This window comes from Heliangelus exortis, chromosome 12, assembly GCF_036169615.1.
Source record: "Heliangelus exortis chromosome 12, bHelExo1.hap1, whole genome shotgun sequence".
NCBI classification, from domain to species: Eukaryota; Metazoa; Chordata; class Aves; order Apodiformes; family Trochilidae; genus Heliangelus; species Heliangelus exortis.
The window spans coordinates 1,787,810-1,804,333 of NC_092433.1; the positions used below are offsets into that span (position 1 = coordinate 1,787,810).

The 16,524-nt window shown below is 39.2% G+C and overlaps 1 protein-coding gene across 34 annotated transcripts in view; it reads left to right on the forward strand.

The window, feature by feature from the left end:
* Window positions 1-16,524, forward strand: part of ATP2B2 (ATPase plasma membrane Ca2+ transporting 2) — a 408,804-nt gene that overhangs the window by 339,400 nt on the left and 52,880 nt on the right. For all 34 annotated transcript variants that reach the window (XM_071755377.1, XM_071755355.1, XM_071755387.1 and 31 more), the window contains one exon: window positions 16,006-16,247. In XM_071755377.1, coding sequence (XP_071611478.1) covers window positions 16,006-16,247 — 242 coding nt within the window. The remainder of the gene's footprint in view (window positions 1-16,005; window positions 16,248-16,524) is intronic.

Below are 16,524 nucleotides of genomic sequence, written 5' to 3' on the forward strand. Positions count from 1 at the left end.
AAAACATGGATGTAGTAGTCAGGGAAAGGGTTCTTATTTGTGAGGAATATATTAGCAATGTTCTAAGATAAGTTTAAAAACCCACATCAAAAATGCACACCAAAAAATGAGGGCAGAAAGAGGGACAGAGGTGGGGGAAAAAAATAATAAGGACAGATTTGGGAAAGCTCTTACTTAGGATACCATAAAATGACAACCCCAGTTAACTGCCTGGCCTCAGTTCTGGTTTATTCCTTCTGTAGTTCCCTACCATTAATGTTAAGCTGCAAATACAACTGGCAGCTCCAGTTGTTGCCTCAAAGTCTGTGAGAAACAGCAGGGACACAGAGGAAAGCAGATCAGCTCTGGGGAAGAGACAGCAGTGGATTGGGTCAGAACTCCAGGAAGCAGAATGTTGCCATGAGGTCACATGGAGGGCAAAGAGGGAAAACTGGAATGTAAGGAGGAAAGATGATGATGATGATGATGATGATGATGATTACCTGGGAGGAGCAGAGCTTGCACATCCCCCTTTAGGGCTGTGCAGCTTCCCTGTTTCACTGCCTGACATTTTCTCCACAGCTTTGCCAGCTTTATCCAGAGGGAGGTTTGCACAAATCATTTTGTAATGAGGGAGGGTTTGAGTCAGTTTTGGTGATGATCTAAGCAGAGCTCCTCCTTTCTGGTGGTTTGTTACCTCTGCTGCAGGCAGTGCTCAAAAATTCCAACTTTAGAGAATGTGTTGAGATTTTAGTAACTCTTGTTTTAGGGTTGAGAAGGGTGGGGGTGAGGAGTGGTGCTATGTCAGCCCTTTCATGTAAGGTTAGATTTGATGTCTTATATATTATATATATTATCTTATATACAATGTCCTTACAATCAGTAAACAGTGAGAAACATAAATGGGATGAATTTTTTGCAACTTACCCCATGTAATGACACTGGGCTGGGTTGCTGTCAGTGTCATCTGGATTTGGAATTCAAACATATTAATTTTTTTCCATGTCAGAAAAAGAATGAGTGGATTTTAGTGGACTTGTGAAGCTTTGCTCCATGTTTTACAGTTGGTGCTCTGCAGTTTTAGGGGTACAGTGAGTTACTAAATATATGATAGAAGGAAAAGCACAGAGGAAGATCTGGTTTGCAGAAATTCAGTGCATGGATTTCAGGGTGGCATCTTCCAGCCCAGTGGGGTTCTGTTCAGGTTACTAAAGCTTTCTTGAGTCAAGTACCTTGAGGCATACTTGAGGATAGTAGTGGAAGTCTTACTGGCTGCTTTCAGCATGTTAGTTTGGTAATGAAAATTTCTGAAAATTGTATATATGATCTTGTTTTAGAAGTGCTCAGGTGATGGCATTAAAATGTCTGAAGTGTTTGAGTCTCCAGCTAAATGGTGCATTTGATCCATTTAAAATTTAAAAATTACTTGATTGAAATTTGATTGAACTAAAAAATTTTCTAAAAAGCTGTATATATATATATATTTTATTTTTTTTTACTGCATAGGTAAAATCATTGCTATTATAGGTAAATGTATCTCTCTATCTCAATTTCTGTATTTTGTTCCCAGAGTTCTACACAAACAGTAGAATGTAGGTACACATTATAGATGGAGCCAGACAATGCTGGTCAAAAATATCTTTCCATATGTAAGCAAAACAATCATCACCTCCCAAAAAACCAACCTCAGCAATATTTTATCCAGACCTTGCTCATGAAGTCCTTGCTACACGTTTTCACAGAAGTTAGGCAGGAAAAAAACAACCTATAGTCTGAGGATTATTTCTTGTGTAAATAATGATTATTAGAGATAATAGTTCATGTAATTAATTGTCTCTACTTCTCAGCATGGTAATTAGCAGAGAGTAGTGATCTTCACACATCACTTGTCATTGAAGTTTTATATAATAAGAGCTAGAAATACAGCTTTTTTCACCAAATTAGCTACTGGGTTAATAACTGAAATAACTGTGTTCACAATGACTACTTGAATGTGTAAAGCATGTGTAAACCATATATTTATCCCTGTTAGATGTTTCCTACTGTCAGGGTAAAGGGGCTTTGTCTTGCTAGTAAAAACCTTTTCTTTTTTTTTCCTAATAAATCCTCCTTTTTTGAGACTCTTATGTGAGGAGTAGAATGGCATCAGCTGCCCAGAAAGCATCTCAGCAGTTGTCTGTGGGGTGGATTTAGCAGAGTGCAGGGGGATTAGTGAGCAGGACTGGGCCATGCTCTGGATCTGCTGCTGCTGCTGTTAATGGAAGGATCCCCACAACATGGCAGAGACAGAGACAGAGACAGGGAGAGGAGGTGAGGGAAAGGTGCTCAGAACTCCATCTCTCTCTGCAGTTACCATTACACACTGAACTGCAGTTGTAGCTGAGCTTGGCAAGGGGAGGGCTGCAGCTCCTGCCAGCTCTTTTCCTTGGCCCCTGATCTCCTTTTCTGCCCAAGAAAGGGGAGAGAGTCCTGCCTCAGCAACCAAGGAGCACTGGAAGAGAAGTTGGATAAATAAAATAATCCTGAAGTGTAGAATGAAGCATGACAAATTACTCCCATGCTACCTAAAAGTTCCTGATTGAGTTAAATTATATTTATTTCCTTTCTTCATGTGACAGAAAGCAAGGTAATCATAAGCTCCTTCATACTGCCTTCTTTGCAATTACCAACTGTGTAGGCTGACTCCATTTATTCCTGTTGGAATAAATAATGACTGCACAAATATAAACAGGACTGACAGTCACTTGGAAGCTTTTTGGTACCATAATATCATTTTACCACATTAGGTGTTGGGTTTTTTTTTTTCCTACTTCCTTGTATGAAAATGAGTAAATTAGATTTTCAACTTGCTATGATGCAACAACTGTATTTCCTATTAGCTTGTGTAGGATTTTCTTTTATGTTATTTATCTTACTTTCATATTCTTGGTTCCCACTCATCCTGTACTGGCATAGGAGAATTCACTTACAGGGATAAGTGCCAACTGTTTTAATACATATCCCTGGTGATGAATGCAGGCTTTAGAAGTCAGTGTTTCCTGCAAGGTATTCCACAGTGTTTTCATTGTGATACATAAATATTGCTTATTTTTGTCTGATCATTTTTTAGGACCTCTTACCTATTTTTTTTTTTTTTAATAAATAAAATAGGTTGGCACAATTGATGCTTTTAATACACACTTTTCATGTCTGTGATCCCCTACTGAGTTGAAGTCATCACACTTTGGAACAGATTGATCTGCTGGTTGGAATGAAGAGTTAATAATTTGTAGGGGAGGTTACTGGGGAGCTTGTGTTCCTGATGGGAGCTTTTGTTTTATGTGAGTGGGTGTAAACCACTCTGTTTTAATGTAGATTTTCTTTGTGTTCCCTATCATCAGGAACAGGAAGATAATAATTTCAAATGTGACAATTTAATACCAATGTTACAGAAAATGGTAGTGCTTTTATAATCAAACAAAGATACACAAACAGGGTTATTAGAAAACAATAGAGTAGGTGAATCACAATGAAATATGACATTAATTTTCATTCAGATGCATGTTACATAAGAATAGAATGTATAGGTTTTAGGAAGTTGTCTTGTACTCTTAGAACTCCTACGTGTTTTATTCCTCTGGGAAAAGAAAACCAACTCAACCCCCAAAACCTCCACTGCCTGACACAGAACTGGCCAGCAGTCATGGATATGACAGAAAATACCCTGCTAACTTCAGAGCAATAAACGTGCAGGACTTTGCAGACTTAAAAAGACTTCAAATTGGCTCAGCATTGCTGTTCTTTGTGAATGAAATTGCACTTACAAGATTTATTATATATTTGTAAATGTCAGCAAAATATTATTTTTTCCTTTGAGTTTCTAGTCCTAGAAAGTATTAAATCTACAATAAGCAAAGAAACTACACTTCCAGTTCTAGTTCCTGCTTTCTTCTGCCAGGAGACCCCACTAATTTTTCTTTCAAGATTTAATTAATTTCAAAATTGCTAATTTTTCTTTCAAGCTTCCAGTTTTCTCTTCCTGTATGTGAAGCTCTTGGCTCCTCTGCATTCCAGTCAATTATATGTGGGAATGTGTCTGCTTTTAGAGATGGTGCCAGAGAAGATGGAAAAGTGTCTCTTTTCATGTCTGTGATCCCCTACTGAGCTGAAGTCATCACACTTTGGAACAGATTGATCTGCTGGTTGGAATGAAGAGTTAATAATTTGTAGGGGAGGTTACTGGGGAGCTTGTGTTCCTGATGGGAGCTTTTGTTTTATGTGAGTGGGTGTGTGTGGAGTGGATGGGATTCTGAAGGATTGTAACCACAGATCCTGAGCAAACTGCAAGGGGCACTGGCTCCTCACAGGCATCTCAGGGACTTTGATGGGCAGAAGGCATCTGCCACAGAAAAACCCTTTTCCCAGCTGGAGTCTGGCAGCAGAATGGGAAAGTTTTCAAAGCTAAGGTTGCCAGAGTATTTTCACACAGTCCAAATGACAGTGTTCCTGGGCACCACTGAAGAAATGAGACCTGCTTGGGCAGACACCTTATGTTGAAAAATTAAGCTTCTAAAAGAAAGTTTTTAAAATTCTGGCCCACTTTAATAAGTGCTACTGCAAAGCTGTGTGTAACTACAAACACTCCAGAGGGGGCTGGCTGGCTGCTGGCATCTCCTCTGGAGGCACTGGCACATCTCCTGGGTCTGAAATGAAGGAGTGTTGGGCAGCAGATGCAGCTCAGTGTTCCATAAGACTGAATCAAAGCCCTGACCATGTTTAAAAAGCTCCACTGCCCATTTCTTCTGCCATCTTTATTTTCCTGTGCTTTCCACGTTCAAGTGAACAGGGGATTAAGTCACCTCACACTTCCCTTCACTCCAGAGGAGAAGGGTTGGCAGTGCTCAGAGCTGGTTTGCTAGGGCTGTGTACTTGGAGGAGGGGAGAGACAAGTTCTTCTGGGAGAATTTTCCTGTAAAATGGGATGTTCAACCTCTCCATCATTCCTGTCCCATTTTCTTTGTGAATGTATAATCAGATAAAAATTGGCTGCAGTCTCAGAGTCTGTTATTCTGCCCAGCAAAGGCATCATTCTTGGTATCCTGACAAGGAGAGGGGCTGGCCAGAGGTCTGAATTCACAACACATCTCAAACATTACCCCACCAATCATGCAAAAAAAAATCCCTCTGAGAAAATACTGGAAAAAAACATTGCTCTAACATATTAAATACTCTTCAACTCATACATTTGCCTCCCAAAAATCAACCCCTAACTAACCAAAACCAATTTAAAAAATAATTTTATCTGATGTGTGCTAGTATTGGTTTTAAGAGGAGTACATTTTGTATGACAAGTGAAATAGCTGCTGTCAGTGATTTTAGAGTCATTGAGCATTGGGTACTTGAAGAACCCTTTGCCTTTCTGTGGAAATGAGTACTGGTAACAGAGATGATCTGTTAAGTATAATGAGCTGTAATCAGAAGCTTAAATCAAGTGAAAAAACCTTCTATGTTAGATGTGGCTAGATTTGCTTGGTACTCCCTAACTTCAGCTCCATAAAGTATACAAATTGTGATTGTGCTGCAACCAGAAAGGCAGTGAGTATTAAGACTTATTTTCTTACCTTAGTTTGGTGTTTCTAGAAATCTACTTTTCCCATCTGAGCTATGTTTAGTAGAAAAGTCCAATGTGGTGATAAGTTCTGTGGAGAGGAGGAATGTTATGCACAAATCAGCCACCTCTAAGTATTTCTTTTGTTGAAATTCAGGATGAAATTTCTGTACAACAGCTAGCAGAAAACACTTCAGACTACAGGTGCTTTTAAAGAATGGGATTAATTTAAGATAATTAAGTAGTTAAATAAAAGTGAGGAAGGTTATGTCACTGGAATTTTGATGGTGATGTGCTCAGAAACATGGAGTAAAGTTTTCATAGGGAACCTTGGTGAGAAAGTCTTGAGATGCCAGGGAGAAAATTAATGGTAAATTCCTAGAATGTGTTCCAGTGACTCAAGGGAGATTTTCCAGTTGTACAGTTGCTCTTTAGATCACTGCTGTAACTAAAGAAAATCTATCTCTCTTCCCTCAAACCTAAGAGATGAGGTTTCAGCCCCAAAACAGATGCATTAATTCTTTTAATGTTGGCAAAACCTCGTATTGGTTCTAAATTAGAAAACACACTTTTTAAAATGCAGGTGTTGCCTTGAAATTGAATTTTCACTACCTGATGAGCTCAAAATGATGCTCTTTTGTCTCCTCTCTGTTTCCTGTGCCTGCAACACTGAGGAAGGCAGCACACAGTAAAACATCAGCTCACTAAAGCAAGGTAGCAGATGTTTGGGTTGTCATTATGGAGGTACCAATTACACTTCTGCAATTAAGAGTAATTTCTCCTCTGCACTTCAAGAAAAATGTTCAACTCGTTTGTCATTCATGGAAATACAGCAAGCTCTTGCCAGATATATGGAACAAATTATTAGAAGGTTATAAATTCTTTTAATCAGTTCTTAATTTTAATCCATTTGGTCTTGAAATGGGACATTTGTCACTCTGGTCTCTGTTCTGATGATGTTGGTAACAGGGGAGAAACATCCTCCTGCTTCTTTATAGCTTTATCTGCAACCTTGTGCTTAGGCTATATTTAAAGTAAATTGGTTGTTAATTAAAGTAAGTTAATAACAATTGTTGGGTCTAATTATTTTGATTATATAGGTTGCTTTTCAGCAGTTCTTGTTGCACTTAAAGCTGGAATGGCACTAGTGTAAATCTAACAGTTGCCAGTTTTCCATGAATGTTACTGTGCAAAAGGACAAGATTTACATTTTGGGTTTTTTGTTTACAATTTTGGAGATTTTTAGTGTCCAAATTTGGAAATGGAATACATAGTTTTCAAAATTTTAGAGCTGAATTGACATTAAAAAAAAATTATCCCAGAATACCTGAATGGTTTTGATCAACAACAGGAAATGCCCTAAATAGAGATGAATAACCTCTCAAAATATAAATAAATATTATTGTGGGGAGCATGTGGCAAAAATCTGTGTCTGTAAAATTGAGTTTAATCTAATCTGGAAACACTAAGGCTGGGGTCTCCTGATCATAAGTCTGATGAATCAGTAATGTCACCCCAAGGCAGAGTCATTCCTCACAACGGGATGGGCTCCATTAGTGTCCCTCTGTTCAAATGCAGCCATGAGTCCTTGTCATTTGGAGCTGAGATTTTTTCCTTTAATTATTGGTATTTTTTTAAATTGAAGACTCCAAGCTTCTATTTTAACTATTTGCATCTTGAAATGCAGACTTCCTGTTACAAAAGGAGAAAGTTCAAATTAGAGAACCAGGTGGGTTGGGAGATGAGAGGGAATAACTCATGTGGCACAGCTTTTGATGAAGAAGTTGCTAATGAGTTGTAATATAGAAACATAGGTGTCAGGTTTTGGTTCCTTAGAATAAATATTCATCAGCTGCATGTTCAGGACTTAATGAAAAGGTATTATTACTTTTAAAAAATTATCAGTAAATGTTTTCACACTTTGAAATCATAAATCCTTGCTCTGGGCCCAATTAAATTAATTACATAGATAAATGTTGCTAAATTTAGTTTTGTTAACTATCTCAAATATTGCTTCTCTTATAGCTATCCCACTTTTCTCTAGCTGTGAATCTGAAGGAAATAATTCTAATTAATTCTAACAAGTTGTTTATATCCAGGAGTAATATCCTCACATGAACAGTGCAAATTGCTTGTATGTGCCAACATTTTGCATGTGTGAAAACTTATGTGCAGGCAGTATAAATTTGTATTTTTAACTTGCATCCTCTGGCTTTGAGAGTGAACTGAGAAACTGGTGAAGAATGGACTAGAAGTGGGCAGTGAGGTGGATGGAAACCTGGCTGAAGTGAGCTGGTCTCAGGGAGCTGTGGCAGCTCAGTCCAGCTGGGAGCTGATCAGTCACTCCCAGTGTATCCCAGAGGTCAGTCATGGGGCCAGTCCTGTTCCATGGCATTTATGAGCTGGATGATGGGATTCCCTGCTTGGCATCCAGCTTGGAAGTTGGGAAATCTGCCTGGAGTACAGAAGGCTCAGGGGGACCTCCCCAGTGTGTGTAAATACCTGATGGGAGGGAATAAGGAGGATGGAGCTGGGCTCTTACCAGTAGTGCCCAATAAAGACAAGAAGGAAACCAGAGCAAAGAGCAACTGAGGGAATCCCACTGAAACATAAAACTCCTTTTACTGTGCAGTCAGACACTGGCACAGGCTGCCTGCAGAGGTTTGGGTCTCCCTCCCTGGAGCTGCTGAATCCAGCTGGACACAGTCCTGAGCAACCTGCTGTAGCTGGACCTGCTCTGGCCAGGGCTCTGGGCTCAGATGGTCTTTCAAAAGAGGGAGGCTGGTGCCTGCCAGCCTCAGCTGCACTGTAATTCTGTGAAAAATTGGGACTGATGTCCCATCTTTAACTGGTGAGAAGAAGAAACAGTTTTTGTGTTTGTGCTGTTATTTTTTTGCCTTATCCTTTTATTATTCAAATGAAATTTGTCCTTCAAGCGAAAAAGGGTAAATTAATTACTTGCTAATAAAATTAAGGTCAGAGTATCAGCTCTCTTTGAATGCAAAAATAGGTAGCAGCCTGTGAGAGAGGGAGCAGAGACTGTCACACCAGCCTTTTGGACTGTTCTTCATGCATGATTTCATTTTCTTTCATAATCACTCTTGGGGGAATTTATGGATAGTATCATTTTTTTCCTTGTAGCTGTTACGTGAGCTGAAGCAAGCATGAGGCTGTACTCAGTGAGCCACATCACTGCTGCTCTCTTCACTTTGCCACACTGATAGGAAATGTCACACTGATGCATTACATAATTACAGCTGGCCCCTTTTATATGAGTATTGCCTTGCTGTTATTTGAGGCAGCAGGAGATGTTGAAATACACTGGGTTTATGTAATATAATATCTGAATAAATTTGTATCCATCTCGAGTGCTAGCAGTAGGAATTAGATGATACCCCAGCATTGCATTAATTAAATAGATCACTGCATCATTTTCAGGGTTTTCAGATAACAGAAAAAAATCTTAAATAATTATCTTCTTAAGAATTAAATAATTACCCTGCATAAGAGCTGATCTGATCCAGGAAACATGGATTTTCATATCCTCCAACTGTTGTGGCAGATTTAACTATGCCAGTTGTACCTAAACAATTGCATGGTTCTGGCTGCTGTACAAACATAGTGTTTCTTACACCCTACGTGGTAATGAGTCAGAAATCCCTGTTACCTGTGTCCTGGGAAGCCTGAGCAGCTGTGATGGTTGTTAAATGACAAGATGGTTGTTAAATGACTGTGCTGGGGAGCAGTGCCAAGTGACACTGCTGTCACCTCTCTGAGGGCCCTGCTTGGTGCAGCCACAGGGAGGCTGTTTGCCTGCAGCTCTGTCACTCCTCAGCTTTTGCTGAGACTGCAGCACGGAGCTCTCAGGCTGTCCTGGCCCATGAGCCATGTGAAGGTTCTCCTGGGCCCTTCACAGTTTATCTGCCAGTCAGCTGGGGTCCTGAGGTGCCCCAGGAAGTACCCCAAGAGCTGAGCTGTGCCAGGGGAATGTTGTGAGGCTGCTGCCTGCACTCAGCCTGGGGTGATGGAAGCTGCTGGTTCAGTGAGGAGACACCTCCCTGGCCACTGGTAACAAGTGAGAAATGTGTAGCTTTCTTACTAAACTGTGCTGTTGGGTACATTTCTGGTTTTAGACTTCCAGATTTTGTATCTCTGGAGTACTGAAACGTGGTTGAAAGGCTTCTGGTTTGGGTTGTCCAGCTCTGGGGTTCATGGCAGGCTGGCTGACAGCAGTGCCCATCAGGCCACACGGGGAAGAAGTTGCCTTGATTCTGACAAGCTCCTGATGGTGGCTGCTGGAGCCAAGAGGAAGCAGGGAGAACTTCAGGTGACTTATTCGGTGCCTGTTTCCCAAGAAATGGAGTTGCCATGGGATAGTAGCATCTTCTGGATAACTGGAAGCAAAAAGAATTAGCTGCCACATCCCCTTTTCCTGTCTTTTCAAAACAGAAATATGGGACACATCAATACAGGGCAGTGATGGTGAAATTTCAGCTGTGGATTTATTTCCTTCTCTTTCTCCTTTGGTTTAGTTGTATTTGATGCCAGGGAACACTGTTGTGCTTGACTACCAATACATATCTGTGTGAGCCCATTTTTTTCTCTAAATCCTGTTCCTTCCACTGATTCTGAATTAAATACTCCATATCCTCCAGCTTTACATCTCCAAATTACATAGGAAGTGTTTAAGACAAAGGGAGAGACTTGGCAGTGAAGGAGGAATTTACTGAAAACACTTTTCCTTCTCCCAACACTCCTTGTTTGATTCTTCATGGCTGATTTTTTTTACTACAAACTCTGATAATCCCCAAGCCTCCATCTTTATTCCCACAAGTCCTCTCTTTGTCAGCATCAAATTCCTTGTGTAAGCCTCTAACTTTTTCATTTGGGGTGAGGTGTACAGGCATTCCTCAAACACACACCAGATGCCACCTACACACTCTTCTTGGCTCCTGTGTAACAGCATTATGAATTTTATGAATTATAAATTATTTGTGTGAAACACAAATCTTATATATAGAAAATCTGGGCACTCTCTGATTTATCAGAGTTTGCACAGCATCTAAGGAAGGGTTCCCAGACATGTTTTGTTGTATGGTTTAGAGCCAAACTCCAAATGTATGCACCATAAGTCTCTGAAATGGTGAATATGTAATCACTGGACCCCCAAAAATGGCTCCAAAACCAGGACTCAAAAATAGCATTCTGGATCAAAGTGATCAAAGTCAGGAATTGAGCAGCTCACCATCCTTAAGGGAAATTCTTTGGAACAGAAACGCTTTGCTTGAGGTTGAAAAGGAGTGAGGGAAGAGATCTGTGTAAGTTCAATGAATAAAATCTTTTTGTCCTTCTGAAGATAAAAAGATAAATTTTGCTTTCTGGTGAGCAGGTGAAATACCAGTGAATTGAACACCTCTGCTGGTCTCTGCAGTGTGAATAAGAATAAAAAGCCCCTTCAAACCTTTAAACTTGGAAACATTGGGCTTTTCAAATCCAGTGTGGGAGATCAGACCAGGAGGTGAGGTTTGTGCACTCTGCTGCTTCTGATGCCAAAATGATTACACAGTCAGCTCCGAGTTAACTGGTGCTTCAGTCCCTTATGCTGACCCCAATTCAACCTGACTGTGGAGTTTAATTTAACTGAAATTCAGCAGCACTGTACCTGGCAGTGTTGGTTCTGAGCTGTAAAATAGCCTCTATGTTCTCAGAAACATGGTGCTTCCTGTGCCTTGCACGAAACACAGGCGACTTCCTCATCATTATCATGAAAAGCTACTTAAAATTACAAACCATTTGAGGACAAGTTGTGCCCTTCTTCATCAGTCAAGTCAATAACATTATTGTAGATCTGTCCTCAGCAAAGAGCAAAATCTGCAGATATAAAGACTGTTATCTCTAAATATAGACCTTAGGAAAGTAAATTCATAGCTTAACAATATGGATCTGATGCCAGATACTCGTAGGGAATTTTATCTTCAGGATGCTGTTTTGTTTTTCTTTGTTTTAACTTTAAAAATGATTTTTCGAGAACTCTTAATAAAATGTTTGGAGTCTGGTTAATTAGTGTTATCCTAGCTGGGTGTATAATTAATATGCCAGTTGTGGTTTGCCTGGAAAGCCAGCAGTGTGCTGAGACAGTCTTCAAAGTCTTAACGTGGACAGGAGTTCCACAGTTCCACAGTATTGGCTGGGAGAGAAAAGTCAGACCAGTGGAAAAAACAAACATACAAGAAAATTTTTGCATATCAATCCCAGACTATTTCCAGACAAGCTCCAACAAAGTTGCTGCTGCATTCTGACAGAGGGAGCTGCAATCCTGTGTAGCCTTGCAGGGGTGATACAGCTGGAAAACTAAAAATACTCTCAGAACAAAGAGTGAAAAGAGACAATGAAGCAACTCTCTGGTGTTTGGCAGCCAGAATCCAGGCTGTGGGTGGGGTGAAGGACCTGTGGAAGTGGTCACACTATTTCAGACAGAAAAGCAGGGCTGCTGTTAAGCTTCTGTAGTCACCAGGATCCCAGAGAATCCAGAAACCAAACCTGGAACAGCTGATGTCTCTGTTACTGCTTTCTTGTTTCCAACACATACATTGAAACCATTTCCCATTTCATAATTGAAGATTTTATGTAGGCAGAAGTCTGGATTCTCAGTCTTTGGCTAAAAAGAACTCACTCCTTGCATTTTTGAATTTTTCTCTAAGATAAATAGTTTAAAATCTTTCTTGGTTTCTTGAAGCCAACTGAATAAACCCATATGTTCAAAAAGTTGATAATACATTTGATAAAAAAATTCATGTGGTTTAATCATGCCTTAGATGTCTTCCATTAAAGCAGTGACTAAAATAATATAATGTGGGAGCACCTCTGAATCTGATAGTGCTATGTATGTATTTTTAGTAGTTCTCCTTTTAAGAATTTTAGCATTAGGAATTAAAAATAAAAAATACCACATAATTATTTTTAATTTTGCATCTGGTGTGTTGAAATACACAAAGGTCCCACATATCCTGGTAAATTCTCTTTTTGAGTAAATAATATAAAGGATGGAAATTTGCAATTTTAAGTTAATGTATTTTCCTCTGCTTGTTTGCCTTTTGTGAATTGAGTCAAAATGGAACATTTATAATTGGAACATAGAATACTCATAGTGGAACATTCAATATTCTAGCAAAGTTAGGTTTTATCTTAATAAAACTGGTATATTTAAGAGCATCATTAGTCTAAAGAAGTAGCTCAATCTGTAGAACACAGAACATAAAACAATTGAAGCCCTCAGATAATTATGTGATAATACAATGTTTTCACTTGGAAGGACTACTTGGATCTTCTTACCAAGTCCTTTCTTTTCCACATCAAAAGTGGCAATGAGAAAAAAATGAGGTTTAGTGTGTGTTATGGTAAAAATGGAAGTATTGTAATTTCTATTTAAAAAAGCTGAAGCACCTCCTTTATGTTACACCCACAATTCTGCCTTTTTTTCCTTCTTAAGTCTTACTTGTAAATTATTTCTCAGTGAAATAATTCTGAAAATTCTTTTTGTAAGCCAAACCCAGTATTAGGTCAGTGCTAGCTTTTGGGTTGCTGTTTTTAAGCTGTAACAATACAGCTGTACTTAGACCAAAAAACCTATTTTGATTTTTAACAACTCTTTTTAACATCTATCAGCAGTTTATTTTACATGCAAGTGTTTACTTATAATTAAAATCTTATTACATAAATGATATAAACATATGAAAGAAACAGTTGATGAGGAAGATACTGGAGGAAGATAGTGGATCAGGCTCTTCCTTGTGGAAGAGGGCACAGCATGGAGCTTTGTGACTGGCAAAAGCTTCCACTGAGCTCTTGAGAAAGACTCAAGTTCCTTTTTGCAAATCACAGTCCAAAGGCACACGTTGTGCAAGGCTGCTCATTCTACAAGGACTCAATGAAACTGTTCCTACTTAATTAATCAGAAATTACCCCTTTGGACTGTCCTTTTAGTTGTTTTCCAGGTGCCAGAAACTGCAGATTTGAGCAAGAAATGAATTTAGACAGCACAGTAGGAAGTTTGAAAAGCCAACAGCTTCTGCAAAGGATTGTCAAGAACAATCTGCAAGGAGAGTGGTTTTGGCATTATAGATTCTGAGCTGAAGCAGCAGAGGAAAGGAAGTGCTCCTTGCCAGCTCTCACCACCATATGCTTCCTTATAATGTAATGCACAAAGAACATGGAGACAGCAGCTGCTCTAGAGGGAGGTGGCCACTTGTTAGATTTTGAAACCTTTCTCAAATGTCTGTTCTTTTTCTTTTCACTATTTTTTTTAATATATCTGCATTCAAAAGATGTTCACTAAAAGAAATCTATTTTTAGACCTCAGTCTTAGGAACAGGAAAGTCTGATTTACTTTCTGTTGAAATAAGAAAAAATTTAGGAGGGCTCTGGTAATTGTGAAATGTGGGTAGATTTCTGTTCTCTCAATCTCCATTCACACCAGATCGTGCTGGAATCACATGTATGAATTAACTAATGTCTGGTTAATAGTATGGATGGATTTCTTGGATGGAAAGAAATCTGTTTCTTGTTGGTTTCCAGTGTGTGTTTGCCAGTGTCTTGATCACATTCACATTTCAGTGATTGCAGTGGCACAGGGAACCAAAGCATTTTGAGGATTTAGATCTAAAAGGGGAAGAGGTTGATAGGAAATGGACAGAGAAATCTGCCTTTCCTGCTATCTCTGCCTTTCCTGGTATCTCTGCCTTTCCTGGTATCTCTGCCTTTCCTGCTATCTCTGCCTTTCCTGGTATCTCTGCCTTTCCTGGTATCTCTGCCTTTCCTGGCATCTCTGCCTTTCCTGGCATCTCTGCCTTTCCTGGTATCTCTGCCCAGGCAGTGGAGTTGAGGTGTGTTGCTTTGAGAAGCCTGAAGTTCTTGGCTTGTTTCAGTGTCATGGAAATGAACTGAAGTTATTCAAACAAAACTGTACATTAAAGGGTATTTTTTGGATTCTTCTGAGATTTTCATATCTACAGAATGTAACAGTGCATCCAGATGCACATAACTCCAAGCTCTTGGGATTTAAATTAGGGATTCTTAAGTGAATTTGAGAATCCAGGGGAAAGTTACATCACATTTTAATGAGATTATAGTAGGGCAAGCTGTAATGGCACGCAATAAAATTAATATATTAGCATTTTTGCTGAGTGTCAGTGTTTTACACTGACCCTGGAGTAATGCTGAAATGTCACAATAACATTAATGTGACTCATACAACTCCGTAAAAATGATAACTCACATAGAAGAAAGATGGCACAGTTCTTGAAAGGATGCATCTCTTGAAGACAGAATTTTTTGGTTAATATGTATTGCTCACCATAGCTACATCTCTGAAAAAGAAATTACATTAATCTGTCACCAGGTATATATTTTCCTGGTGACAGAAAAATTATTCTTATGGAAACTCTGTATTTGCTTACTTAAGTTTGGGACCAGCCTGTCATTATCTATCTGACCTTCACTTCTTAAGCCAGCTGCAATTGGTGGTCATCTGGAATACTTTAATGCTTACTGTAAACATCCCCTTTACCCTTCCTGTGGCCATAATAGTTGCACAAATTCAAATTAAGTAGGATTACTGGTTTGCAACTTTAACTATTCTCTACATTACCTCTCATCCTTTAACTTGTCAGCAGTGTGTATATAACTGGGTCACTTTAAGTCAATCTAGAGTCTTGACAATTTAGGAATTTTTTGCTGGAGGTGTGTACTACACCTCCAGAAAGGTTAATAAATCCAGTGTGTGTATGTTTGTTTGTTTATATTTAAATGGGCCATGAAAGCCTTCCTTGGCCCTGGAGGGACTGAGAGTTGTCAGGGTTGCAAAATGTTTAGCCTATTCCATCCTTTTTTCCAACTATGTAAAAGCAGTTATTGTCTGGAGAGCAGTATGGTAATTCTACAAACAGGTACTTTTAGATGTAAATCTGCTCTTCTGTTGATTGTTAGACTTTTTGCACTGAGATTTCCTGTTCTGATGAGATGCAGATTTAGTTTTCATTTTAAAATGTCTGATAGGATAAAAAGAACCAATCTTTCTTTAGCTCAACATGATAACCACCACAGTCAGCAAAACTATGTAATTCTAAGCAGCTGCAAAAAGGTTATATACTCTGCTAATGACAAAGGAAAATTAATTAATTTTGAGCTTAAAGAAAGTTACCTGACTGACTATCACAAGCTATTGTGCTGCCAGTGGCTACTTTAAAAGAAAAGAGAGAGATGACAAGTAGATACCTGTCTAGAGAAATCTTCCTCATTGTGAGAACAGCTGTTTTAAGTCTGTTAGAGCTCTGTGGATTTTTTTAGATCTTAAACTCTACACTTCATTATCAGTTGTTCAGAAACAATTGTATACAGCTTGTGATGAGAGAAATTAACATCTGCTTTTTTCTTCTCTTCAGCCACCAGAGAAAGAGGGTGGGCTGCCTCGCCAGGTGGGCAACAAGACAGAGTGTGGTCTCCTGGGGTTTGTCCTGGACCTGAAGCAGGATTATGAGCCTGTTCGGAGCCTGATCCCTGAGGAGAAGCTGTACAAAGTTTATACATTCAACTCTGTCAGGAAGTCCATGAGCACTGTCATTAAAATGCCAGATGGGAGTTTCCGCATGTACAGCAAAGGAGCTTCTGAAATTGTGCTGAAGAAGTGAGTGCAGTGGGTTACTCAGTGTGTTTGTCCACAGTGCAAAACATTCTGAGCAGTTATAAGACATTTGTTGGAATTTTGCTAGTTGGAATTTCCTAGTTGCAAGTAGAAATATGACACACTTCAGTAGTATAAGCTGTCACTGTTCTTCTCTAAAGTATTTTTAAAAGTGCTCACTCTTGCAAAACTGGCTTATTTTTCTTACCACTGGCTAGACAAAAATTGATACTCATACAATTCAGTAAAAATGATAGCTCACATAGAAGAAAGATGGTAC